At 47.8% G+C, this 21380-nt stretch overlaps 1 protein-coding gene across 4 annotated transcripts in view; it reads left to right on the top strand.

Moving 5' to 3' along the window:
* ANXA6 (annexin A6) overlaps positions 1-20808 on the top strand; it is a 72495-nt gene extending 51687 nt beyond the window's left edge. For 3 of the 4 annotated variants that reach the window (XM_077326539.1, XM_077326540.1, XM_077326542.1), the window contains 6 exons: positions 8183-8200; positions 9998-10091; positions 11594-11689; positions 18642-18700; positions 19379-19501; positions 20420-20808. In XM_077326539.1, coding sequence (XP_077182654.1) covers positions 8183-8200; positions 9998-10091; positions 11594-11689; positions 18642-18700; positions 19379-19501; positions 20420-20479 — 450 coding nt within the window. In that variant the 3' untranslated portion in view covers positions 20480-20808. The remainder of the gene's footprint in view (positions 1-8182; positions 8201-9997; positions 10092-11593; positions 11690-18641; positions 18701-19378; positions 19502-20419) is intronic. The other variant, XM_077326541.1, reaches the window with a different exon arrangement.
* Positions 20809-21380: the final 572 nt, after the last annotated feature.

Consider the following 21380-nt stretch of genomic DNA (forward strand, 5'->3'; position numbering starts at 1 on the left):
GTTACCACTCCCAGTTCAGTGTCATCTGCAAATTTAATAAGCACCCCCTCTATTCCTTCATCCAAATCATTTACAAATTTATTGAACAACACAGGGCCCTGGATAGATCCCTGAGGCACTCCAGTCATTCCTCTCCAAGATGATGAACCATTCACAAGCACTCTTTGGGTGCGATCCATCAACCAGTTCTCAATCCATCTAACAGTAATAGGATCCATATTGCATTTTACCAATTTGCCAATAAGAATATCATGGGGAACCTTATCAAAAGCCTTACTGAAATCAAGGTAAACTATGTCCACAGCATTCCCCTGATCTAGCAAGGTAGTAACTGCCTCAAAATAACAAGAGATAAGGTTAATCGGATTTAACTTTATTTAAAAATAAAGGTGAGTTCAGTTGATCTGGGAACTGTAAAGTGGGAAGAGGAGAGACTCTTACCTTCCTCTCTTTGCTTTTTCCTGACCAGAAGTAGCACCAGGGGAGTTATTTTCTCCTTTTTGGCTGCTTCAGAAGAGGGAAATAACACCCCTCTCCATCATTGTGTGGCTGTGAAAAGAGAGAGTAAAGTTCAGGAAACACTTAAAAAAAAAACCCTAATGTATTGTTTAGCTCTTAGGTGTTCTCCTTGCAGGGAGGGCTTGTGTGATTTCCTCATTACTGGTGAAAGTACAGTAGCAATCAGGCTTCCACATAGCAGGCTTTCCTACATTTCCTACATTTTCTCTGCCTCAGTCCCCCAGCAGTGACCAGCCTTGCCCCCTGCCCCATTTACATTTTTAAAAATTCAGCACTAGAATGTAGAATATTGTCCTGACCTAGGTGTAGTCTGCACGAGGCTTTTTACTCACTCCCAGTCCGAAATAACCTCCGTGCCTCGTGGCAAAGCAGTCTTCCCTGATTGGCCAGGGCATCAGTTCAAAGACTTCCTGGTTCCCAGTTGCAAGGCTGGAGTGACTGCACTCCAGAAGCCCTAACTTCTCTCAGCAGAGATTTGCCTCTTGGATTTATTTGCCCCTCCTCTGGTGTCTCCAATCCTCTCTTTCTCCCCCCCCCCTTCAAGAAAAGAAAGAGACTCCTGACTGCTTGCCTCCCCTCCCTGCTCTGAGCTTTCCCAATCAAGTGCAGAACACTTTCTGTTTCAATGGGGGGGATTAGAGGAAGTCCCAAATTCAAATCAATCTGAATTCAGCAGGATCCACAATGGGAAAAAACAAAGTAAGTGTAGAATCAGCCCTGGATAGCCCAGGCTAGCCTGATCCTGTCAGAGCTCAGAACCTAGCCAGAGTCAGCCCTTGTTAATATAGGGTGGTGATGCAAAGGCAGGCCATGAGAAATCACCTCTTGCATTGATAACCCCATGAGGGGGCCATAAGTTGGTCACGACTTGACTTGATAGCACTTTCCACTAGCAAAATATTATACCAACCTGTGTTTCAGGTTCTCAGAATTCCCAGCTTTCATTTTTTAAAGCAAGTCTCTAGCTGCTTCCAGTGTGGCTATATGCATTTCTACTTATATATCTGCAATGAAGGGGGATAGAGATCTGCCCTTTTAAAAAAAGTAAGCTGGGAATTCAGAGAAACTTGGTGCAAAGTTGGTGTAACATTATATTGATATAAAGACATTCTACTGCTGATTTTAACCCATGCTTCCAAAGGCAGGGGGTGGAAATGGCCACTTCAGGGACAGGATTAGGAAAAATGGCTGTGAGCAAGACTGGAAAATCCAAATTTTCCTACCCACACCATAACTGTCCAAGCTTTTCTTTGATCTTTTCCCAAACTGTGGAGCAAATGAGGTTTGAGAAAGATAGGGGAAACCATCAATTTGTTTATTTGCCCCTCCTCTGGTGTCTCCAATACTCTCTCCCAACAAATGCAGCAGGATTCTGTGCAGAAGCATAAGGGGGAAAAATCTGCTTCCCAAAAGCGTTGAATCCAGAACAGATCACCTGTGTGGAAATGGCCTCAGAATAGCCTGGAAAGTTATAGGTAAAATTGCCCTAGTCTCATCTGTTATGGTACATTTTGTACCTGTTTACCCTGTGCCTGGTTTTAATTGCGGTAGGAGTAATTTTTGATGTGTACATTTTGTATACTTGAGTAAACGTATATCCACAATGTTCAGAGCTGAAGGCCGATGCAATTTACAACCAAGTGTTTTCTTAATATGCAAGCAAGTCTGTGTTTGCTTATACGTGAAGTGGCAAACATTGCCGCAGCTTGTTTCACACCAGGCTAAACATGGGAGGTTGCATATTTTCGTGTTATCTATTTAGATATGTTATGATCGGTTTCATCCTACCCTTTTTCCAAGGGCTTCAGGGGATCATCAGTGGTTTTTCACTTTCCTTTTATCATAACAATCATGTGAAGCAGGTTAGGCTGAAGTCAGCTTAGCTTCAGCACTGATCAGGGATTTGAATTTGGGTCTACATCAGTGGTTCTAAACTGCCCTTATGCCGTGACCCCAACTATGGTGGCAGAGGCGGCGCGCGTGCACACGCGGGTAACGTGCACAGGAGTACGTGTGCATGCGTGCAGGTGCACAACAATTCAGATGCGGCTCAAGGTTGACTTAGCCTTCCATCCTTCCGAGGTTGGTAAAATGAGTACCCAGCTTGCTGGGGGGTAAACAGTAATGACTGGGGAAAGGAATGGCAAACCACCCTGTATTGAGTCTGCCATGAAAACGCTAGAGGGTGTCACCCCAAGGGTCAGACATTACTCGATGCTTGCACAGGGGATACCTTTACCTTTACCTTAATCACCTTTAAGCCCATACGCAGTTTGGGCCTAGTGTATTTGAGAGACCGCCTCCCTGCCTATACCCCCAAAAGTGTCTTACGCTCCGCCACCTCCAACTGGCTGCGGATCCCTGGCCCCAGAGAAGCGCGTTGAACCTCAACAAGGGCCAGAGCATTCTGGTCCTGACCCCCACCTGGTGGAACAAGCTCCCTGAGGAGATCAGAGCCCTGCCCAAACTTCCACTGTTCCGCAGGGCCTGCAAGAGGGAGCTCTTCCACCAGGCATTTGCTTGAGGCCGACCGACTCAGAACACCTGCTGGTCCCCCCAGACGCCTGCCTATGACTCTCCCAATGTTACTGTTAATTGTTATTTATATTATAAACTAGTAATCAAGCGCGCTGTACTGACAATACAGTGGGCGCTAGCTAACGATCTCGCGGCCGGCGAGTCTGCAGGCCGCCGGCACGCAGGATATGGCAGCTTGACGCATCGGAGGCGCTTTGCGGTTGCTCCCTTGGCGGCGGAGTGGCAATCGTAGGGGCCATTTGGCAGGCGCTTTACGCCTGCCAATTGGCCCCACCGATGGTCTGTCCGGAGGAAGGGGCCAATTGGCACCCTTCCTCATCCCGGGCAGAGCCTGCCCTAACTCCTCCCCATAAGCCCTTGCGGCTTTATTTAGTCCGTGGCGCCCATGGCGCCGCAGGCAGGTGTTAAAATGTGGTTTGTAATCTTTTAATGCTTTAGTGAAAGTTGTTTTGATGTTATAGTCTATACTAGATTTAAAGCCCATTTCACATGCAAATGAAATGGACGCCATATGGCCTGGGAGAAGGCTCTCTGGAGCCTTCTCCCCACCCGTGGCTCTCCCTTTCTCCCCACCTTCTCCCCACCCGTGGCTCTCTGGCAGAAAGCTGCCCGGCCCACCCCCCACCCGAGTTTCGCTGCGAGGCCCCGGCCAAGCCGAGTGACGCGGCTTACCTGCCCTTCCAGCTGCAGTAGTCGGCGGCGCATGGCTGGAGCAGCAGCAGCCAGATGCGCAGGAGAGCGAGCGCAGAGCGCCTGCCCCGGAGCGCCCGCCACGGCAGGGAGGACATCGGGCGGTCTCCGAGCCGGCGCGAAGAGGGGACAGGCAGGCAGGCAGGCTCCCTCCTGCGAGGTCGCCTGGGCGCTTTGCAGAAAAGGGGGGGAAGGAGCCAGCTGCATGGACTGAAGGGCTGGCCCTCCTACACAGCCGCCCCCCCGCCCGCAACGCTCCGCCGGCTGGGAGAAGGCTGGCCGGCCCACCCCCCACCGGAGGCTCTCTGGAGCCTTCTCCAGGCCGGCGGAGCGGCCTCGCCGCGTCTCCAACGCGGGGAGCCCGCTCCGCCGGCCGGGAGAAGGCTGGCCGGCCCACCCCCCACCGGAGGCTCTCTGGAGCCTTCTCCAGGCCGGCGGAGCGGCGGAGCGGCCTCGCCGCGTCTCCAACGCGGGGAGCCCGCTCCGCCGGCCGGGATAAGGCTGGCCGGCCCACCCCCCACCTGAGGCTCTCTGGAGCCTTCTCCAGGCCAGCGGAGTGGCCTCCACCATATTCCCTGGGCAGCTGAAGCATATTGAGGGAAAGACCGCTCAGTTTTCTATAAAGCCATGAAGTTCTGAGATGGCTGCCTGACTAGTTTAGAGCAACTTTCCGCAACAGAGAATACTGTATACTCTAGTGTGTCTGAATTGCATAGCAGGCTTTCTCAGATTCCTTTTTAACAGAAGTTGGCTGAAACCAATTTTGCACAAGCTGCTATTAGGCTTGTATTTGGAGAGGATTTTTGTGAAGTCTTCATCTTCCTTGCCTTTTGGGTTCTCTAGAGCGGTGGTCCCCAACCACCGGGGCGCGAAGGCCCTGGTACTGGGCTGCGGCTCCCTCTCCCCGCCCCCCCCCCCGCAGTAAGAAACTTACCAGGCCGCAAGCTTGCGGCCCGGCAAGCTTCTTACTGTGGGAGGGGGGGGAGAGGGAAGCAGGGCCACGCACGCGCATTGTGCATGCGCGGCCGAAAACGCGCATGCACGGCACTTTTTGAAATCCATAATAAGGGACAATTTATAAGAATATAACTAAAGAAACAGCAGTAAGGAAAGGGGTAAAGCAGGGGTGTGTTTTCTGCTTTTCAATATTTATATCAATGATGATGATATAGTGCAAAGACTATCGGGCCCAGAATTTGTACCCCCTTCTGTTGGTCAGCAAAAGGTTTCTATTCTGCTTTATGCAGATGACATGGTCCTGGTTTCCCTTACAAGAGTTGGTCTGAAAAAGCTACTTAACAACTTGGGTACTTATTGTAAGGATGAGTCTCTCTCCATCAACTACACATAAACAAAAGTTATGGTTTTGGGGAAAAGACTTAAAACAGTTCCACAGGGCCTGCAAAAGGCATTTGGTTGAGGTCGACCAAACCACCATTCCCAGTTGTCCCTCAAGCTCCCCCCCCCCATGACCAACACTAATCGGTTACGCACTGGGTCCAGTAAGAATTGAGCTGAGGCTCTCACAATTTCTATTTTATAATGTTACTAGAGGCAAAGCCCATTTTATCCAATAATACAATGGGCGCTAGAGCTTGGCAGTGGGAAGAGGAAGGGGAGGAGTTGTCCAGTCTGTAAGGGCATGGGGTTGAATGTGTGTGTTGTGTGGGAGGTTGTGGTGGTGTGGTGACAAATAAAGGCATGGGTGTGGAGAGATGGGTATCAAGAACCTGTGGTGTGGAATGTTCAATGAGTGTGGGAGAGGACCGACCTTTGGAAATTGCGGCATAGCGAATGCTGGCAGGGGCTCCTGGGAATTGTAGTCCACGGACATCTGGAGGGCCGCAGTTTGACTACCCCTGGTCTTGACCTTAGTAAGGTTTTTTAATACTGTTTTTTTTATTTGCCAGGCCAATGTTAGAAAAAGTCATCAGTTCCCATGTTATCTCCAGCCATTTATTTGTTCACTATTTACAATTTCAGGCTGTAAATATTTATTTAGATCTTCCTGCACTTTCCAGACTCATAGGACTGATGCTGGTCTGCCTGTCTGTGCCCCAGAATACAAACAGTTGCTGGTAAGGGCTGACCATAGCCCATAGCCCTGGAGGGACACATTTGTACCACTCCCTCCCAACTGCAGGCAAAAATGGCTCCTTTGAAGGCTGGACTCTGAGGCATAGTATGATTTTAAAGTCCCACCTCCAAACCTCCAGGAATATTTCCAACCCAGGAGTAGCCAACCTCCAGGTGGGGCCTGGAGAGCTCCTGGAATTACAGCTCACCCGTAGAGTATAAAGATCAGCTCCCCAGTCAGAAAGGGCTACTTTGGACAGGGTTGTGGTAGAGAAGAAACATTGAAGGCTTCCCACACAGGTTGTTGTTGAATTGAAAGACTTGAGGCCTACTGCACAGGGTTGTTGTGCAGATGAAACAGGAGACAAAAGAACCAGTTTAGTCTGCAGAATAATGCTGTGCAGTGGCCTCAAACCTGCAGAGAGTTGCAAAGAAGAAAGACACATGGCTTGGCTGTATCTAACCCCCGGGCAGGGTAGTATTTTAAGTGAGAAGGGGCTTTTCTGTGGCCTCCCTGTCAGCCAACTGGAAAGTTCCCCACCCTCAAAAGGAAGGCCCTCAGGCTCCCCTGCGTTGCTCTCTGAAGGAAATTGCCTCCCTCCCCTCAGTCAGGGCCTGTCAGAGGCTCCTTCCCAGCAGGCCTGAAGGGAGGGAGGGGGAGCACTCTGCAGCCTCCTGCCAGCTCTGTCAGGGTTCTGAGGCAATTTGCAGTTGGACATGACAGTTAGGACAGCCTTGGGGGGAAAAGGGCTGGCTCAGCCTGTCCAAGCCTCTGTTCTCATTCCCCCTTGGCAGCCCTGCTGACCTCCTCTCCCTGCGGTGGTCAGGAGCAGACTGGCAGCCATTTCTCCAGATGGCCCTGGAACTCTGGTCTGTCCTGGTGAGGGCCCAATCGGAAGGCACTTTGCGCCTTCGGATTGGCCCCTCCACTTGTCAGTCCAGGGCCAAGGGGCCAATCCAGGAGTTTTGATCACGGACACAGCCCACCCCAACACCTCTTACTGTTTTATTAAGAGGGAACAGATTATTATGATCTTGTTATTATTGTTATAATATTATTACTGTTACTGTTACCATATGTTAATTGTATCCTTTCCTGTTTTCTGTAAACCGCCCTGAGCCCTCAGGGAGGGCGGTATATAAATATAATAATAAAAATAAATAGTGTTGATATGCCAGGGGAGTAAGAATACTTGTGCATTCTTATGTATGTGTAAAGCAGGCTATGCTTTATTGCTGCTGCATCTGCTTGGGAAGCGGGGAAAGAGAGAGAGTGAGAGAGAGAAAAAGAGAGAGAGGCTGGTTGCTACAATACTGTATTGTAGACAGATTACTGTAGAACCCAAACCTCCAGTTGTGGCGGTCAATGCTGAATTGAACTGAAGAGGAGGTGAAGATTCACTGGAATGTTGTGGATTAGTATTGTACAAGGAGACCCACCCGCTCCATAGTAGTAACTCCACAGTTCATTTTGGCTCCATCTTCCTCTTGACTCTAGCAGCTTACACAAAGCAAGAAGCCTCTATTGTCTTTCAGTTTCCTTTGAATTAGATTTCTGTTGCTGATCTCTGCTCAGATTGTCGCTTCTCTTTTGCCTACATTGCCCAGGCTTCCCTTGGCTCTGGTAAACTACAAGCAAACTGGAGAAAAATCCTTGGGTTTAGATCCTTATGTTCCAAGAACACAAAGCAAGAGGCCCTTTATCAATCCCCTCCAATAACCTAAGCTTCAGCATGTGTCTGCAAACATGTCCCTTCTTGGAGGAGGGAATGACAATAATTCCCCTTTAAGCCTCAGCTGTGCAGGTGAGATTAGAAAGAATGGGAAAGAGTGGCACCTCCTCTCCTAGCAGGAAATGGACAAGCTAAGGGTCATTGGAAGCATTTCCTCTTCCTGGGGAAAGGAGAGAGACCAAGTAAAGGTGGTCAGCAGCTGGCCTTCCTCTGGGCCACAGGCCTCAGCTAATGCCCCTCAATGCTGACATCTCACATCAGTCGTGGCTTCTGAATTCCAGGCAGATATATCTCCTTTTTAATCTCCTTTTTAATTTCCTGTTTTAATATTGGATGATTTCTAAACAGAAATCAAGGGATTTTGTCTAAAATGCTTAGCAAGAGACATTTAAATAGCCAATAACAGGCCATATACAATTTTGGGACTTTGAATAAAAAATAGGCGAGGAAAACACGTACAGCCCTGCTTTTGCTGTTCAATATCTTGTCAGCGTCTTAACTGGGATATCACTTTGATCCAGTTTGATTTACAAAATGCCAGGACAGCCTTTGCAGCACCATCTCTGACCCTGTTGCCTTCCTCTCTCTCTCTCTCTCTCTCTCTCTCTCTTTCTCTCCATTGTTAGGTTGTTGCTGAAACCCTGGTGAGTGCTCAGCATCATTTTCTTTTGTATCTCTTTGTACATTCTAGATTTTGCAGTTCAAGGTAGAGAACTATGCTGCTGTATCGCTTCCTTAAACTTAAGATGTGGTTCCACCTCCACATGGCACTTGAGTTCTACCTTGTACTACTATATGGACACGTTGACATCATGTAATTCCTATATGAGCCATACCCATAATTAACAACCAAATGCCATGTGGGGAGATGGTTAGATTGACCCCATGAAGTTGTTTTAACCTTTGCTTGATCATTGGGTTTCTCTATACTACTGGAGATGGAGGAGCTAGAGAGTGAACTGACTTAAGATCCCTCAGCAGGCTGCTGCCAGTGTATTTTCAGTGTACTTCAACAGTGCTCACTACTATTTAACTAACCAACTTACTAAGGCTAACTCTTATCTCTTGGTTCCTCCTTGGTTGACAAGGGTGCTGCCCTAATACATCCTGTTCTCTTCAACTGAGTTCTCAAGGTTCACACTTGTGTGGCTGCTGTAGAGGCTGCAAGGACAGCTCAACAGTCAGTTTATGAAAGGGGAAGAAAGCATTTTGGGGATATAACCAGCCTCCATTTCTGGGAGGTGAGCTGGTTGTGCTGTGAACATTTGGCCCATTGTCTCTAGGCAATAGCCAAGATACAGTACATTTCACTAAATTTCAGTATCTGTTGGTTTTAGCAAGTGACTGAGACTTGGGTAGGAAGAAAATAGAACTCAGCTGTTCTCTATCACAAGACTTCTTCCATGGTGTCTCTGTGGTATAGCAGATAGAATGTTTGGCTAGGAGACCAGGGCTCATGTTCCTTCTCAATCATGAGGGACCTTAGGTCAGTCACTCTTGCTGAGGCTCACCTGCCTCAGGTGTTTGCTGTGAGGGCAAAATGGGGAACTGTTTGTGCCTCCCCTAAGCTCCTTGGATGGAAGGTGGGATAAAACCAGCCCTGTAGTCAGAATTTTTTTTTTTGGGGGGGGGAGTTTTTTTTAAGTGGCACTAACCTGAGGATGCCTGCTCAGTTGCTTTCTGCTAGCCCTGCCTCATCTGGCATACTCCTCTTTCCCTCCATACTCCCCTTCCCCAGGGCACAAGGCCTCTCTCTCCCCTAGCCCCCTCCAAAAGGCCACATGAGCCCTGCTGCCAGTTCCCACCAAGAGCCAGTGAGGCAGCACTCCCAAAGGTGGCAAGTGTGCGAGAGGTGAGCCAGGGTGTGGGGACTCAGGTGATGATCTTCCCCAGCCACTGCTGCCACCTCCTCACAGGAAGCAGGTGGTGGCAGTGGCAACTCCATGCAGCACCAGGCAGCAGCACCGGAACAGAGCTCAGCAGCGGCTATAGTAGGCACCAACTACCCACTGACTCCCTGCGTTCATTGTAGTGGCCTCAGACCCACATGTGCACCCACACTACCACCACACCACATCCTACCTGCCTGGCTTTGCTGCCAACTCCTACAGCCACTACTGGCTCATGAGTCTAGTGGGAGGTTGCTGAGCGGGCAAGGCAAATGTTAGGAGGGGCAGCACCCCCGCCAGCCCACCCATGGCTATGGGCCTGGATAAAACTGTGAAATAACAAAAAAACTTGGGCTAACCATCTTTTCACAATCTTGAATGCTGGTTTAGGAGGGAAATACAATTCTCAAGCTTGGTGAATCTAGATAGCTGTAGCTAAGCATCTATTCTGACATTGGCTTCCCATAGGATTGAACTTACAGCATTTTGTTAGCCATGCTCTTCGCTCTCTGTCCACTCCCCCTCCTTCATTTTTTTTTGTTGGTTTTGCAGAAATTAGCCGATGTTTCCAGCGAGGACTCAACATCCTTGGAGACACGTTTCCTGAGCATCTTGTGCACACGAAGCTACCCACAGCTCAGGAAAGGTCAGGAACGGTGTTTTTATTAATGGTGACAGAGGCCTTGGCTACAGATAAACTCATTGGCCAGATGGTCTGGTATCACCCCCTGAGGGCCTTGAAATGAAGGAGCTTTTGGTGCAACCTCCTGGCTGCAAGAAAATGGGAATTCTCCTCTAGTTCAGGGAGACCAGCCCCTCAGCCCATTCTGGGTTAGGAAGTTCATTTTATCAGATGAACTGTCCTTGGAATTGTTAATGACCTATTTCTGTGACAAACCCTGATCTCTAATGCTTCCCAGTGGCATTATTAGGGGCTTTTTGCACGGCTTCAAAATCGCACAATGGTTGCTAATTGGAAACGCTATTGATTTGCCTTAACGCACGACGTCGTAGACAATCTGCAACACTCCTGAAACCGATCAGCAAAAAGCGCTCCGTTGTAGCGCTTTCAGGGGAATCCCAAAAAGTGGATTCACCCTCTGGAAAGCGCTACACTCTTGCAAACAATCTGTAACACTAGCGATAAAGACCTGTGCGTTAACATTGTTGCGGTTTCTTCAAAGTCCCTCCTCCTGAGCCTGTCCTCCAAACTTCCGGTGAAGCGATCGCCATTTTTTTTTCTCCGAGCGAGCGGGGATAAACGCACCAGCGAGCCTCTTTCAGTTTAGAGGCTTCCCTGGCTTCAGTCCCTCCCCTTCAGTCACTAAGCACACACATTTAACACAGTCATTCAGCCGAAAATCGGCCCGTGAGAGGGGGGGGAGGGGGGGATTTTTTTTTTCCACTCCGAGGCAGCGTGGCCACGATCAAATGACAGCTCAAACAGAGGCTTCCCCGGCTTCAGTCCCTCCCCTTCAGTCACTAAGCACACACATTTAACACAGTCATTCAGCCGAAAATCGGGCCCGTGAGAGGGGGGGGAGGGGGGATTTTTTTCTTTTCACTCGAGGCAGCGTGCCAACGATCATACGATCAAACGACAGCTCAAACACATTAGGCAGCTGGATGGGTCTCTCCGTTGCAACGAATCTACACAGATTCGTTACAATGGGTGTGTGTGTTTTTTTTTAAAAAAAACCTTTCTTAAAGGGAAAGGGGCTGTTTGGGAGCATGCTAATGGCTGCCCATTGGCTGCTTGACGGCCAGGGGCGGGACGAGCTCGGCAATAGCGCTTCCTTTCTAGCGATTTCTGCCGAGACCGGAAGCCTGTGGGAAACGCTACAAAACGCAACTGGATACCACTACAAAGGCAGGTATGCATAACGACGAATTCCACTATTTTAAATGGCGATTTTTCATTCAGTGACCAATTTGCAACAAAGATCCCGGTGCGTAAAGCCCCCCAGTTTTCCCTTGAACATGTTTACCTCTGAAGTTCTGGTCCAAGGGCATTAATGACTTCCTTGCCGATTCTAAGACTCAGTGGGAGCTGGTTTGATCCCAAGCTTATCTTTTAGGTTTAATTTTCCAATGATGCACAGTTACAGATTCTGATTTTTTTAAATCCTCTGCTTTGGAATCCTCTAGTCTTCCAGGAATTCATTAAGATGACCAATCATGACATAGCACATGCCATCAACAAGCGGATGTCAGGAGATGTGCGGGATGCCTTTTTAGCCATTGGTGAGTGTCTCCCTTGGATGTGTATAGCCAGCAAGAGGCTTGTGGTTTTTTTACATGTAAACTTCACTACCATCTATCACACTGAACTTGCTTCAACAGTGAGTTTAGCGGTCCAAGGGAATTAAATTTCTGGGAGAAGACTTATTTATATGTTAGGTAAGTTGGCCTACTTTAGTTTCATTTGCAAAAATACAGAGTATGATGTGTCACAGAATTTCACCATTTTGTGCCATGGAAATAATATATGAGAGAGAGCATGGAAATACATCAGAAGGTGTCTTAAGCAAAGCATTAGCTGATTTAGTCCAGTACTGTGTACTCTGATGGGCAGTGTTGATATTGGGCCTTAGACAGATGAAGGTTCTTTCTTAACACGTCCCATGTTGGATCTTTTACTGGAGATGCCAAGGATTGAATCTGGCCTTTTTGTATGTGGTCTGCCACAGAATAGTGGTCCCTCCTCTGAATATACAGTTTATGTGTTACAGGGCAGTTGGAAAGGCTTAGTGACCCTTATGGAAAATAAAGTGTGGTTGACAGGGTACAGAAAGTCCCGACAAAATTCTTATGAATCGTTCTCTTCTGCATGACCAAGTAAACTAGCAATTTGCTCATTTGTAATGAAACTTCCAGTAGCCTGTTCAAACTGTCAGATGTCATGCTTAGTATCTATGTTCCATTGTTGCATAGCAGTATGCCAGTTGTACAGAAGCCAGCTCTCCAGTAAAGCTAAGGCAAAGTAAGCTTGCTGGAGAGAAACTGTGGACGTGAGTTTTTCAGGAACCAGGCTTAGATCACCAACTTTTAATGGATGTTTAGCCCTCAAAGTCACCATTGCCCATTTATTCTTGTTCACTAGATCCAGGATATTGCATCTCTGGTGCTCTATAACCTCTCTAAAAGTCCTTCATCTTCACTGAGCATTTTTCAAACATCCCTGAGGAAGCAGCAGTGGTATCCCTGCCCATTAGCATTGTCCATTCTAGACTTTAATGTAGGTGGACTGTAAGCTAGATATGAACAGTCAGTGCGATAGCAGTGGCAAAGAGGCTAATGCTGTCATGGGAGTATCAGCAGAAGGATCACATCCAAATTGCAAGATGTCAAAGTCCTGCTACATACTAGGGTTGTGTGCAGTGGCATCCAAATCGGCCGTTCCAGGCTAAAGCAGCCAGCGCCACGCTGCGGGGGAGGGGGGAGGAGGCGCGGGCACTGGTGCGCAAATCAGCGCATATATTCAGGCATGGAGCTCCACATCTGCGTGTGTGCGCCAACTGACGCACCGGCACCCGCGCTTCCCCCCCACACACACAGCGTGGCGCTGGCTGTGTCGGCCTGGAATGGCCGAATTGGATGCCACTGCACACAACCCTAGTGTATACCACATTGTTCAGACCACACCTGGACTACTGTGTGCAGTTCTGGAGGTCTCACTTCCAAAAGGATGTGGACAGAATGAAACAGGTTCAGAAGAGAGTGACAAGGACGATCTGGGGTTTAGAGACGACACCTTTTGAGGAAAAGTTGAGATGCTTGGGAATGTTCAGTCTGGAAAAGAGGTGGATGAGGGGGGACATGATCAATCTATTTAAATATTTGAAAGGCTGTCAGAGGAGGGCAGGGGGCTGTTTCTTTTGGCAGCAGAGGATGGGACTCACAGCATTATGGCATGGAGGGGTAAAATATGAGTGGCTTCCTGCTGGCAAACGTGGGATGGTAAATCTCATGCTTGCAGCCCTCTTCATAGTGAGACCCCTCCCACGTTTTCCCTCTGCCCCATCGAGGCTTTTTGCTTCCTGATGAGGCTGCAAGGGAAAGCAAAACAAACATCTCCCTCCACTCTTTGGCTTGTCAGTTAGAGCAAGCCACCAATCACAACACTATGGTTGTGCAAGGGGACCCCGATTCGGACCATTTCGGATCCGAATCGGACCAATTCAGACCGATTCGGATCCGAATCAACCGATTCAGAGCTGTTTGAATGGATTCGGGGCCAATGCAAGTCGATAGAGGCCATTGACTTGCATTGGAAATCCTTCCAAATCTATTCGGAGTTGTCCGAATCCTAGGGGCTTCCAAAGAGGGTACCCCTATCCGCTCCACTGGATAGAATGGAGTGTTAGGTTCGTTTCCCTATAGATTTCTATGGGGAATGGTCTTTGGGAGCTCCCAGGATGGGACCCCCTGGTGCAATCTTCCTGAAACTTGCAGGGGACTCAGGGAAGACCCTCCCTGAGCTCCCCTGCAAATTTCAAGAAGATTGACCAAGGGATCCCATCCTAGGGGCTCCCAAAGAGTGTGGGAAAAATGATTTCAGCAGGTAAATTGCCAATTTCCTTGTTCAATTCCTACTGAAATCATTTTTCCCCACGCTCTTTGGGAGGCCTTAGGATGGGAACCCTTGGTCCAATCATCTTGAAACTTGCAGGGGGGTCAGGGAAGACCCTCCCTGAGCTCCCCTAGAGCTTAGGGGTGCAACTTACACCCCCTCCCCCACAGCCCCTGGGAAAGGCGGGGGAAGGATTTCCAATGCAAGGCAATGGTCCCATTGACCCACCCACGGTACCCACCCACGGCCATGAGCACAGCTAGGTCATGGTTCGCGGCCCTACACCCTGCCTCAAACCTCCCTTTTGGCATGCCGCTGCCAGCCCAGGCAAGTATTTCCACCATGGTCGCTTGCCTCCCTCTAACTCCACCTGCCCCCTAAGCAGAACTCTTAGGGAGAGCTCTCGAGGTGGAGGTCCCAGGTAGACTCTCCAGCCCCGTGCTGGTAGGTTGTGCCTGCCTCTCCCCCTGAAGCAGGACAGCCTGGTGGTGCCTCTTCAAGTGGTTCATAAGGCCGCTAATCATGTAGTGACGCTCTTGTCTTCCACGACTAACCCTCTGCCTACAGAGCTGGCACTCTACTAGGTGGGTTCCCTCCACTGTCTGGAAGTAATTCCAGACTTTGGAGCCTTTGGACAATGCAGGCTGGCTCGCAGCCTGCGAAGTCCTCTGAGCTGCCTCCTGTGAGGAGCTCGGGCCGGACACACCATGTCCTTAGGTGGGGACAGAAGGAGGTGAGAGAGGGGGAAGGGGTCGAGACAGTGGGGCAGGGGGTGCCACCTCCATCTCTCCCTCTTGCAGAACCTCTTCCATCTGCTCTTGTTCCCCCCCCCCAACTGAAGCCTGCTGGATCCTGGAGGAGAAAGGGGAGTAGACTGGCGGGCCAGTCCCTCACCCATCTCCTCCAGGGCTCTCTGCACCCCCGAGGTGATGCCTGGGGACATGAAGGACAAGCCACTCATGTCCCCAAGGCTAACCCAAGGGAGAGATCAGGGAACTCCTCCTGACGTCCCCATGCCTCACTAGCAAAAGGAGCAGCACGAGGGGCTGCCTGATCAGAAAACAGAGGAGGAGGAGGAGGAGGAGGAGGAGGAGGATTCCTCTTCCCATAACTGACACCCTGTGAGGTAGGTGAGGTGGAGGGAGCCCTTATATTGCTGCTCTGTCAGAACAGCTTTATCGGTGCTGTGGCGAGCCTAAAGTCACCCAGCTGGCTGCATGTAGGTGAGGAGCATGGAATCAACCCCGGCTCACCAGATTAGAAGTCCCCACTCCTAACCACTACATGAAGATGGCTCTCTCCAATATGGGTTTAATGGGCTTAAATAACAGGTAGAAGGGTGCTGGCAGGATATTAGCGGTGGATTGACAGTAAGAGTATTTCGGAAATGGAATAGGTAGTCTTCAAGCTATGACTGGAAAAACACTTGTGAAGAGATGCTTTAGGCTGTTCCTAGCAGGAGGTTGGACCAGGCAGTCTGTATGGCTCCTTCCAACTCCAGAAGATCATAAGATTGTCTGATTGCCAGGCAAGAGACGTTCAGAGGTAGTTTGCCATTGCCTGCCCCTGTGTCATGATCCTGGTATCTCTTGGAGGTATCTCAATGTACTAGCCAGGGTTGAACCCTGCTTGTACTTAGGGCATTTTACTAGCCATGCTCTTTGCTCCGAATCTTGCTTAGCTTCCAAGATCCATCAGATCTGGAAGCTAAGTGGATCTGATGGAACTTGGAAGCTAAGCTCTGATCTGGAAGCTAAGCAGGATCAGCCCTGGCTATTGCTTGTAAGGGCAACTTCCAAAGAATACCAGAATAGTGACTCAGGGGAAGGCAGTGGCAAACCTCCTCCAACGTCTCTCGCCTGACTATACTACACAAAGGCCATATGATAAATAAGTTCTTTATTTAGTGCTTCTCTAGTTAAGCACTGCAATGGATTCATCTGACCACTCTCATGAATCTCCAGGAATTTCTTAACCCAGAGTTGTCAACCTTAGTGAGAGAAGTTTCACCTTCTGAGTGATTCTTGCTTCATCATTACAGCATTTGCAACCGTTTTTCACAAATGTTTCCAGTTCAGGAAGTAGCTACCCCAACCATCCATATGGTGTTTCTTCTGTTGTAATCAGCAGAATTATGCAGGTTTTTGCTAATTTCCCCCCCAAGTAGGCGGTGAAGCAATCAGCCAACACAAATATAGCTTTCTTCTCATGAATTGGGCAGACAGTTTCCTGGGAGAGCTGTCTTCTCCTTGATGGTCTCTGGAACGTCAGCACTCACAAGCAGGGTGAGAAACCTATCCATGCACATCTGCTCTTATTCCTCTGGCTGATGCTACCATTCATACCAGCCCCTTTACCCTTTCTAATCACATATATGTAGAAATACAGCTGGGGCAGCTTGCCTGGGCTGGGCGAGGAGAAACTAAAGGGCAAGGAATGGTGCCCAGTAGTGACGCGTCCTGTCCAATTTGGCTCTCCCTTTCAATAATGATGGCAGATGGAGCATAAAACGGGACACTCTACCTGTATCCACTCCACAGTTCTCCCCTTGAACTGGATCACAGAGGGGTTTTGTGTTTATTATTTATTTATTTATTTATTTATTTATTTATTTATTTATTTATTTATTTATTTATTTATTTATTTATTTATTTATTTATTTATTTATTTATTTATTTATTTATTTATTTATTTGAAAGTAACTTTCCTCCAAGGGCTGGTTTTATTAATTAATATTATTTAGACTTGTCACACATGCTCAGATGCAATTTTGTTTTCAGAAGCTTTCTGTTTTTCTATGAAGGGAAATGGTCTTTCTTGTCCATATGCTTAGATCCAACCTACCACCAATCAGAGAATCACCTCATGAGAACCCTTGCCAACTGGGCATGAACTTAGCTATCCATTACAAATGTTTCTTGTTATGAACAGTAACTTTGAACATTGGTGAAATTTTTTTTAATTGTCCCAGCCAATCCTGTACAGAACATTCAGACTTGACCTCAGCCCAATCAGCTCATTTCAAAGGGGGAAGAGGACACGTCTTGTAGCACTCCATCACCATAGCGTATGTGCAAAAAAATAAATAAAAGCAGGAGGCTTCCTTATAGGTTTTCTTAGCAGACAACTCCCAAGCATTGGAATCGGCTTAAGTATGATCATATGACACATCTACCCTCACTCGTCATTGGTGGTATGACATCACCCTCACTTCATTTTCTTGATTAGTCCAACATGTCTGGAACAAATAAACCAACTCCACAACTGAAGTAATGCAGTGAGGACAGATTATTATTTATTACATTTATAGGCCGCATTCCTCCTTGGTGGGACTCAAGGTAGATTACATAAAAATCCCATAAAATCCCCACTCCTTTAAAACCATAAAACTCAAGATGGTAGAAAGAAAATCATCTCCCCCCGCAGTCATCCAAAAAGGGATTTGCACATTGGTATGGTGCAGCCTGGGGGAGTCGCCATTGATCTTCAGCAACCTGGCCTCAACCAAAGACCTGGCGGAAGAGCTCCATTTTTCGGGCCCTGTGAAACTTTGACAGCTCTGTCAGGGCCCTCAGCTCGCCTAGAAGCTCATTCCACAAGGTTGGGGCTAGGACCGAAAAGTCCCAAGCCTGAGTCAAGACCAGGCATACCTCTCTGGGGCCAGGGATCACTAACAGATTAGTACCCAGAGAGCAAAGAGCCCTGTGGGGGGGCGTAAGCAGATAAGCAGTCCCTCAGATAGGCAGGGCCCAAACTGCAAATGGCCTTAAAGGTCAGAACCAAAACCTTGATCCGTGCCATGACTAGTACCCAGTGCAGCTACCACAGCACAAGCTGGATATGAGTCCTCCAAGATGAACCAGTGAGGACCCTAGCTGCTGTGTTCTATACCAACTGGAGTTTCCAGGTCAAGGACAAGGGTAGGCCAACACAGAGTGAGTTACAGTGACCGTCACATGGATCACTGTGGCCAAACAGTCCGGGGACAGGTAGGGCGCTAGTACCCTTGTTTGGCAAAGATGGTAAAATCCCATGCATGCTACTGCAGTGATCTGTGCCTCCATTGATAGGGAGGCCTTCAGAATCACCTTCAAATTCCTTGCTGTGGTTGAGATGTTAAGCTGAGTCCCTTCAAAAATGTGTAAACGTGCTTCCTGTACTGCCCCTTTCCTGCTCAGCTACAGGTCCTCCATCTTGGAGGGGTTGAGTTTCAGGGAGCTCTGTTCTATCCATGCAGCTACGGCTTCCAAATATCTGGCAAGTGGGGGGGGGGGGAGTCTGGCCATCCATCTATGAGGAGATAGAGCTGGGTGTCATCCGCATATTAATAACAGCCCAGCCCATGAATCCAGACCAACTGTCCTAGAGGGTGCATGAAGATATGTAGAATGATCACAGGCAAGCCAATTCCAATGCTGGGGAGGCTGGCTGCTAAGAAAACCTATAAGTCAGGCATGTGGAAAAGCCCTTTGTCTTCCCCTCCTTTCCTTCCTGCCACAAGCAAACATGACCTGAAGTAGCTGGCCATTGCTAAGGGGAGGCTGGGCCGTCCAGCTCAGACTCTTGATCTGTTCCTGGTAAATCGTTCATATTGGGCTCTTTTGTTTCCTTCTTTGTTGGCAGTGCGGAGTGTCAAGAACAAGCAAGCTTTCTTTGCGGACAAGTTGTATAAGTCCATGAAGGTAAAACAATGTTCTTATTTGCATTTGGAACCCTTGGGAGGGAGGAAGAGTAGGGCTAGGCCTCACTTTCCTCCTCCATTTTATCCTCACAACAACCCTGTGAGGTAGGTAGGGATGCCAGCCTCCAGCTGGGACCTGGGAATACCTGGGAATTACAGCTGTTCTCCAAACTAGAGAGAGTGATTTCTCTAGAGAAAGTGGATGTGCCCCACTGATATCCCTGTCCTCCCAAGGCTCCACCCCAAATTTCCAGGACTTTTCCAACCTGGAGCTGGCAAACCTAGAGGAGGTTTAGACTGAGCCAAAAGTCATGCAGCAATTTGGGATTCTGATAGTGGGAGTCTACAATTATAATAAGCGTACCACACTGACTGTCGTGCAACTTTTTCCTGCCCCTGACATAAAAGTTGACTGTGGAAGCACGTGCAGACTGCAGCAGGCCCATGAGGGAGCACTGGAAGAGGGTCCAGCACTGACTCATTAGAGAGATCTCGTCATATAAATTGGCAAAACCATTCCCATTCAATCATCTACCCATTGCCTCTGTGTAAACAAAACAATCCTCATTTTGAGAGAAAGTGCCTGTTGCTATCTCTTCAAAATATTTTGCTAATAGCAAGGCAAGGGGAAATCCCACCATTTCCTGCTTTGTTTTGACTGTTTTCTCAACCTCACAAGGGTGCCGGCACAGATGACAGAACCCTCATCAGGATCATTGTCTCGAGAAGTGAAATTGACCTGCTGAACATCCGGCGTGAATTTTGGGACTTATATGACAAATCCCTCTACCACATGATTGAGGTAAGGAGGGCTACAGCCTATGCAAGCACAAGTTGCAAGTTTTTGCACTAAGTTAATGTCACTGGTTTGGCTCAGTGTGTGCATGTTAGTGCATGATGTGTTGGTGGCAGCCCACTAACATAGTGTCTTCACCTGAGAGATATTCAAATCCAGGCATATTACACAGTTTCTGTCTGAATGGGTCCAGAAAGCAGTTGCTTTCAGTTGTGGTAGGGCTCCATAGATGGCCTCTGAGGAGGAAAATATATCATATTTTGCAATGGGCCCATCTATGAGGCAGCCCATGTGAGCAGCAAGTGCCTATTCAAAGAACTTGCATTTATGTCACACTTCTAGGTTTCAATCAATCAATAAACCTTTAATGGCATGAAACTTCTAGGTTTCCCTATAAGGATGCTGTTACACAGCAGCTAGATTTCTTTTGTTTTTACTCAAGGCTTTAATTAGGATTTTCCCCCCTTAGTGGTTTTATGGATATTATGCAATTTTTAGGTTCCTAGCTTGTTATTCATGGCTTGTTTAGTTTATATGTTGATAATTTATGGTGATTTTTATTTGTAAATCTTCTCAAATAAGACTCTGGAGAGTTAGCTTAAAAAATTCCTAAATAAGTAGCAGCCAATGCTGCTAATAAAAAGGAATATCTTTCAGTTTCATACTGGTTAACTATCATAGCTTCCCTCGAAGAATCCAAGGAATCAAGACTGATGGGGGTACGATTTCTCTGCTAGCTATTCCTAGGTTCCCTTAAAGTTTTAGAGATCCCCTGGTATGTAAGAAAAAAATGGGAAATTAGTTTGTAGTGCAATGACACCTAAGCATTTACAGTGGCAGCTCAGTTAAATCTTCCTTTAAGATGCTGTACTTTGTCCAATAGACTCCTGTTTCCATGTTGACTGTTCTGTTTTTGTCTTGCAGAAAGACACTTCAGGAGATTACTGCAAAGCGCTGTTGGCCATTTGTGGGGGAGAAGATTAAGCAACTGATGACTGTTGTAGAAGCCCATCCTTGTGTCTGAGCCCTTGTCACTCTCACTGCGTAGATGTCACTGCAGCTTTTAGGAGCTTTAAGGAATGCTTTGGATCCACTGGAAAGATTCACTTTATGCTAGGAAGCAGTGTCTCACAGAAGAGCTTAACATTGCAGGCAGTGAAGGCCACAAGGGTTGATTGTTCAGTCTTAGGGGTAGGGAAATATTGTCTGAATTTGTGTATAACTGAGTAGTGCACACATGTCCAGTGAAGTTACACGCATATGGGGTATTATCAACCAAAGAAATAAAAATGCTGTCATTGCTAGTTATGAAATACCGCTAGTCTGTTTCTTTGAACGTGAGAGTGCTTGGGCCTGATTGAAATCCACTGCAGTGACTAGGCTACACTTTTTCATCCATGGAGGTACTGCTGAAATATTTTCCAGGCTTCGAGGTATCACAGAAGTGATGTCAACTGGCCAAGCTGCTTGCAATCCCTCTCCCTCCAAAGTGTCATATCACCAGAAGTGACATGCTCTCTCTGAATTCTCTCTTTTTAAAAATATGTACAAATCAAATACCTGACATCTCAACACACCATGTCTTGGCTGCAATTTCTCTTCAAATAAAAATAAAACCAGATCCCTCACCTCCTATGGGGCATTAGAACTGCATTTCCATAAGATTTATTCCATTCTAGTTGTAGTCTCAAAAAGATCTGGGGACTGGAGAGCAATTCCAAACCAAAGAGTTGAAAGTACGGGAAAAGATACACTTTGCTGTATCTTGTTGAGTATTCAGCAGGACAATCACATGGTGTCCTTAGACCTTTGAGATCTGTACCTGCGTATTCCACCTTCCAGACAGTTCTTCCCTTTTTATTTTTGGGGCCAGCATTTCCAATAC

Source organism: Paroedura picta, chromosome 3, assembly GCF_049243985.1.
Source record: "Paroedura picta isolate Pp20150507F chromosome 3, Ppicta_v3.0, whole genome shotgun sequence".
Classification (NCBI taxonomy): Eukaryota; Metazoa; Chordata; class Lepidosauria; order Squamata; family Gekkonidae; genus Paroedura; species Paroedura picta.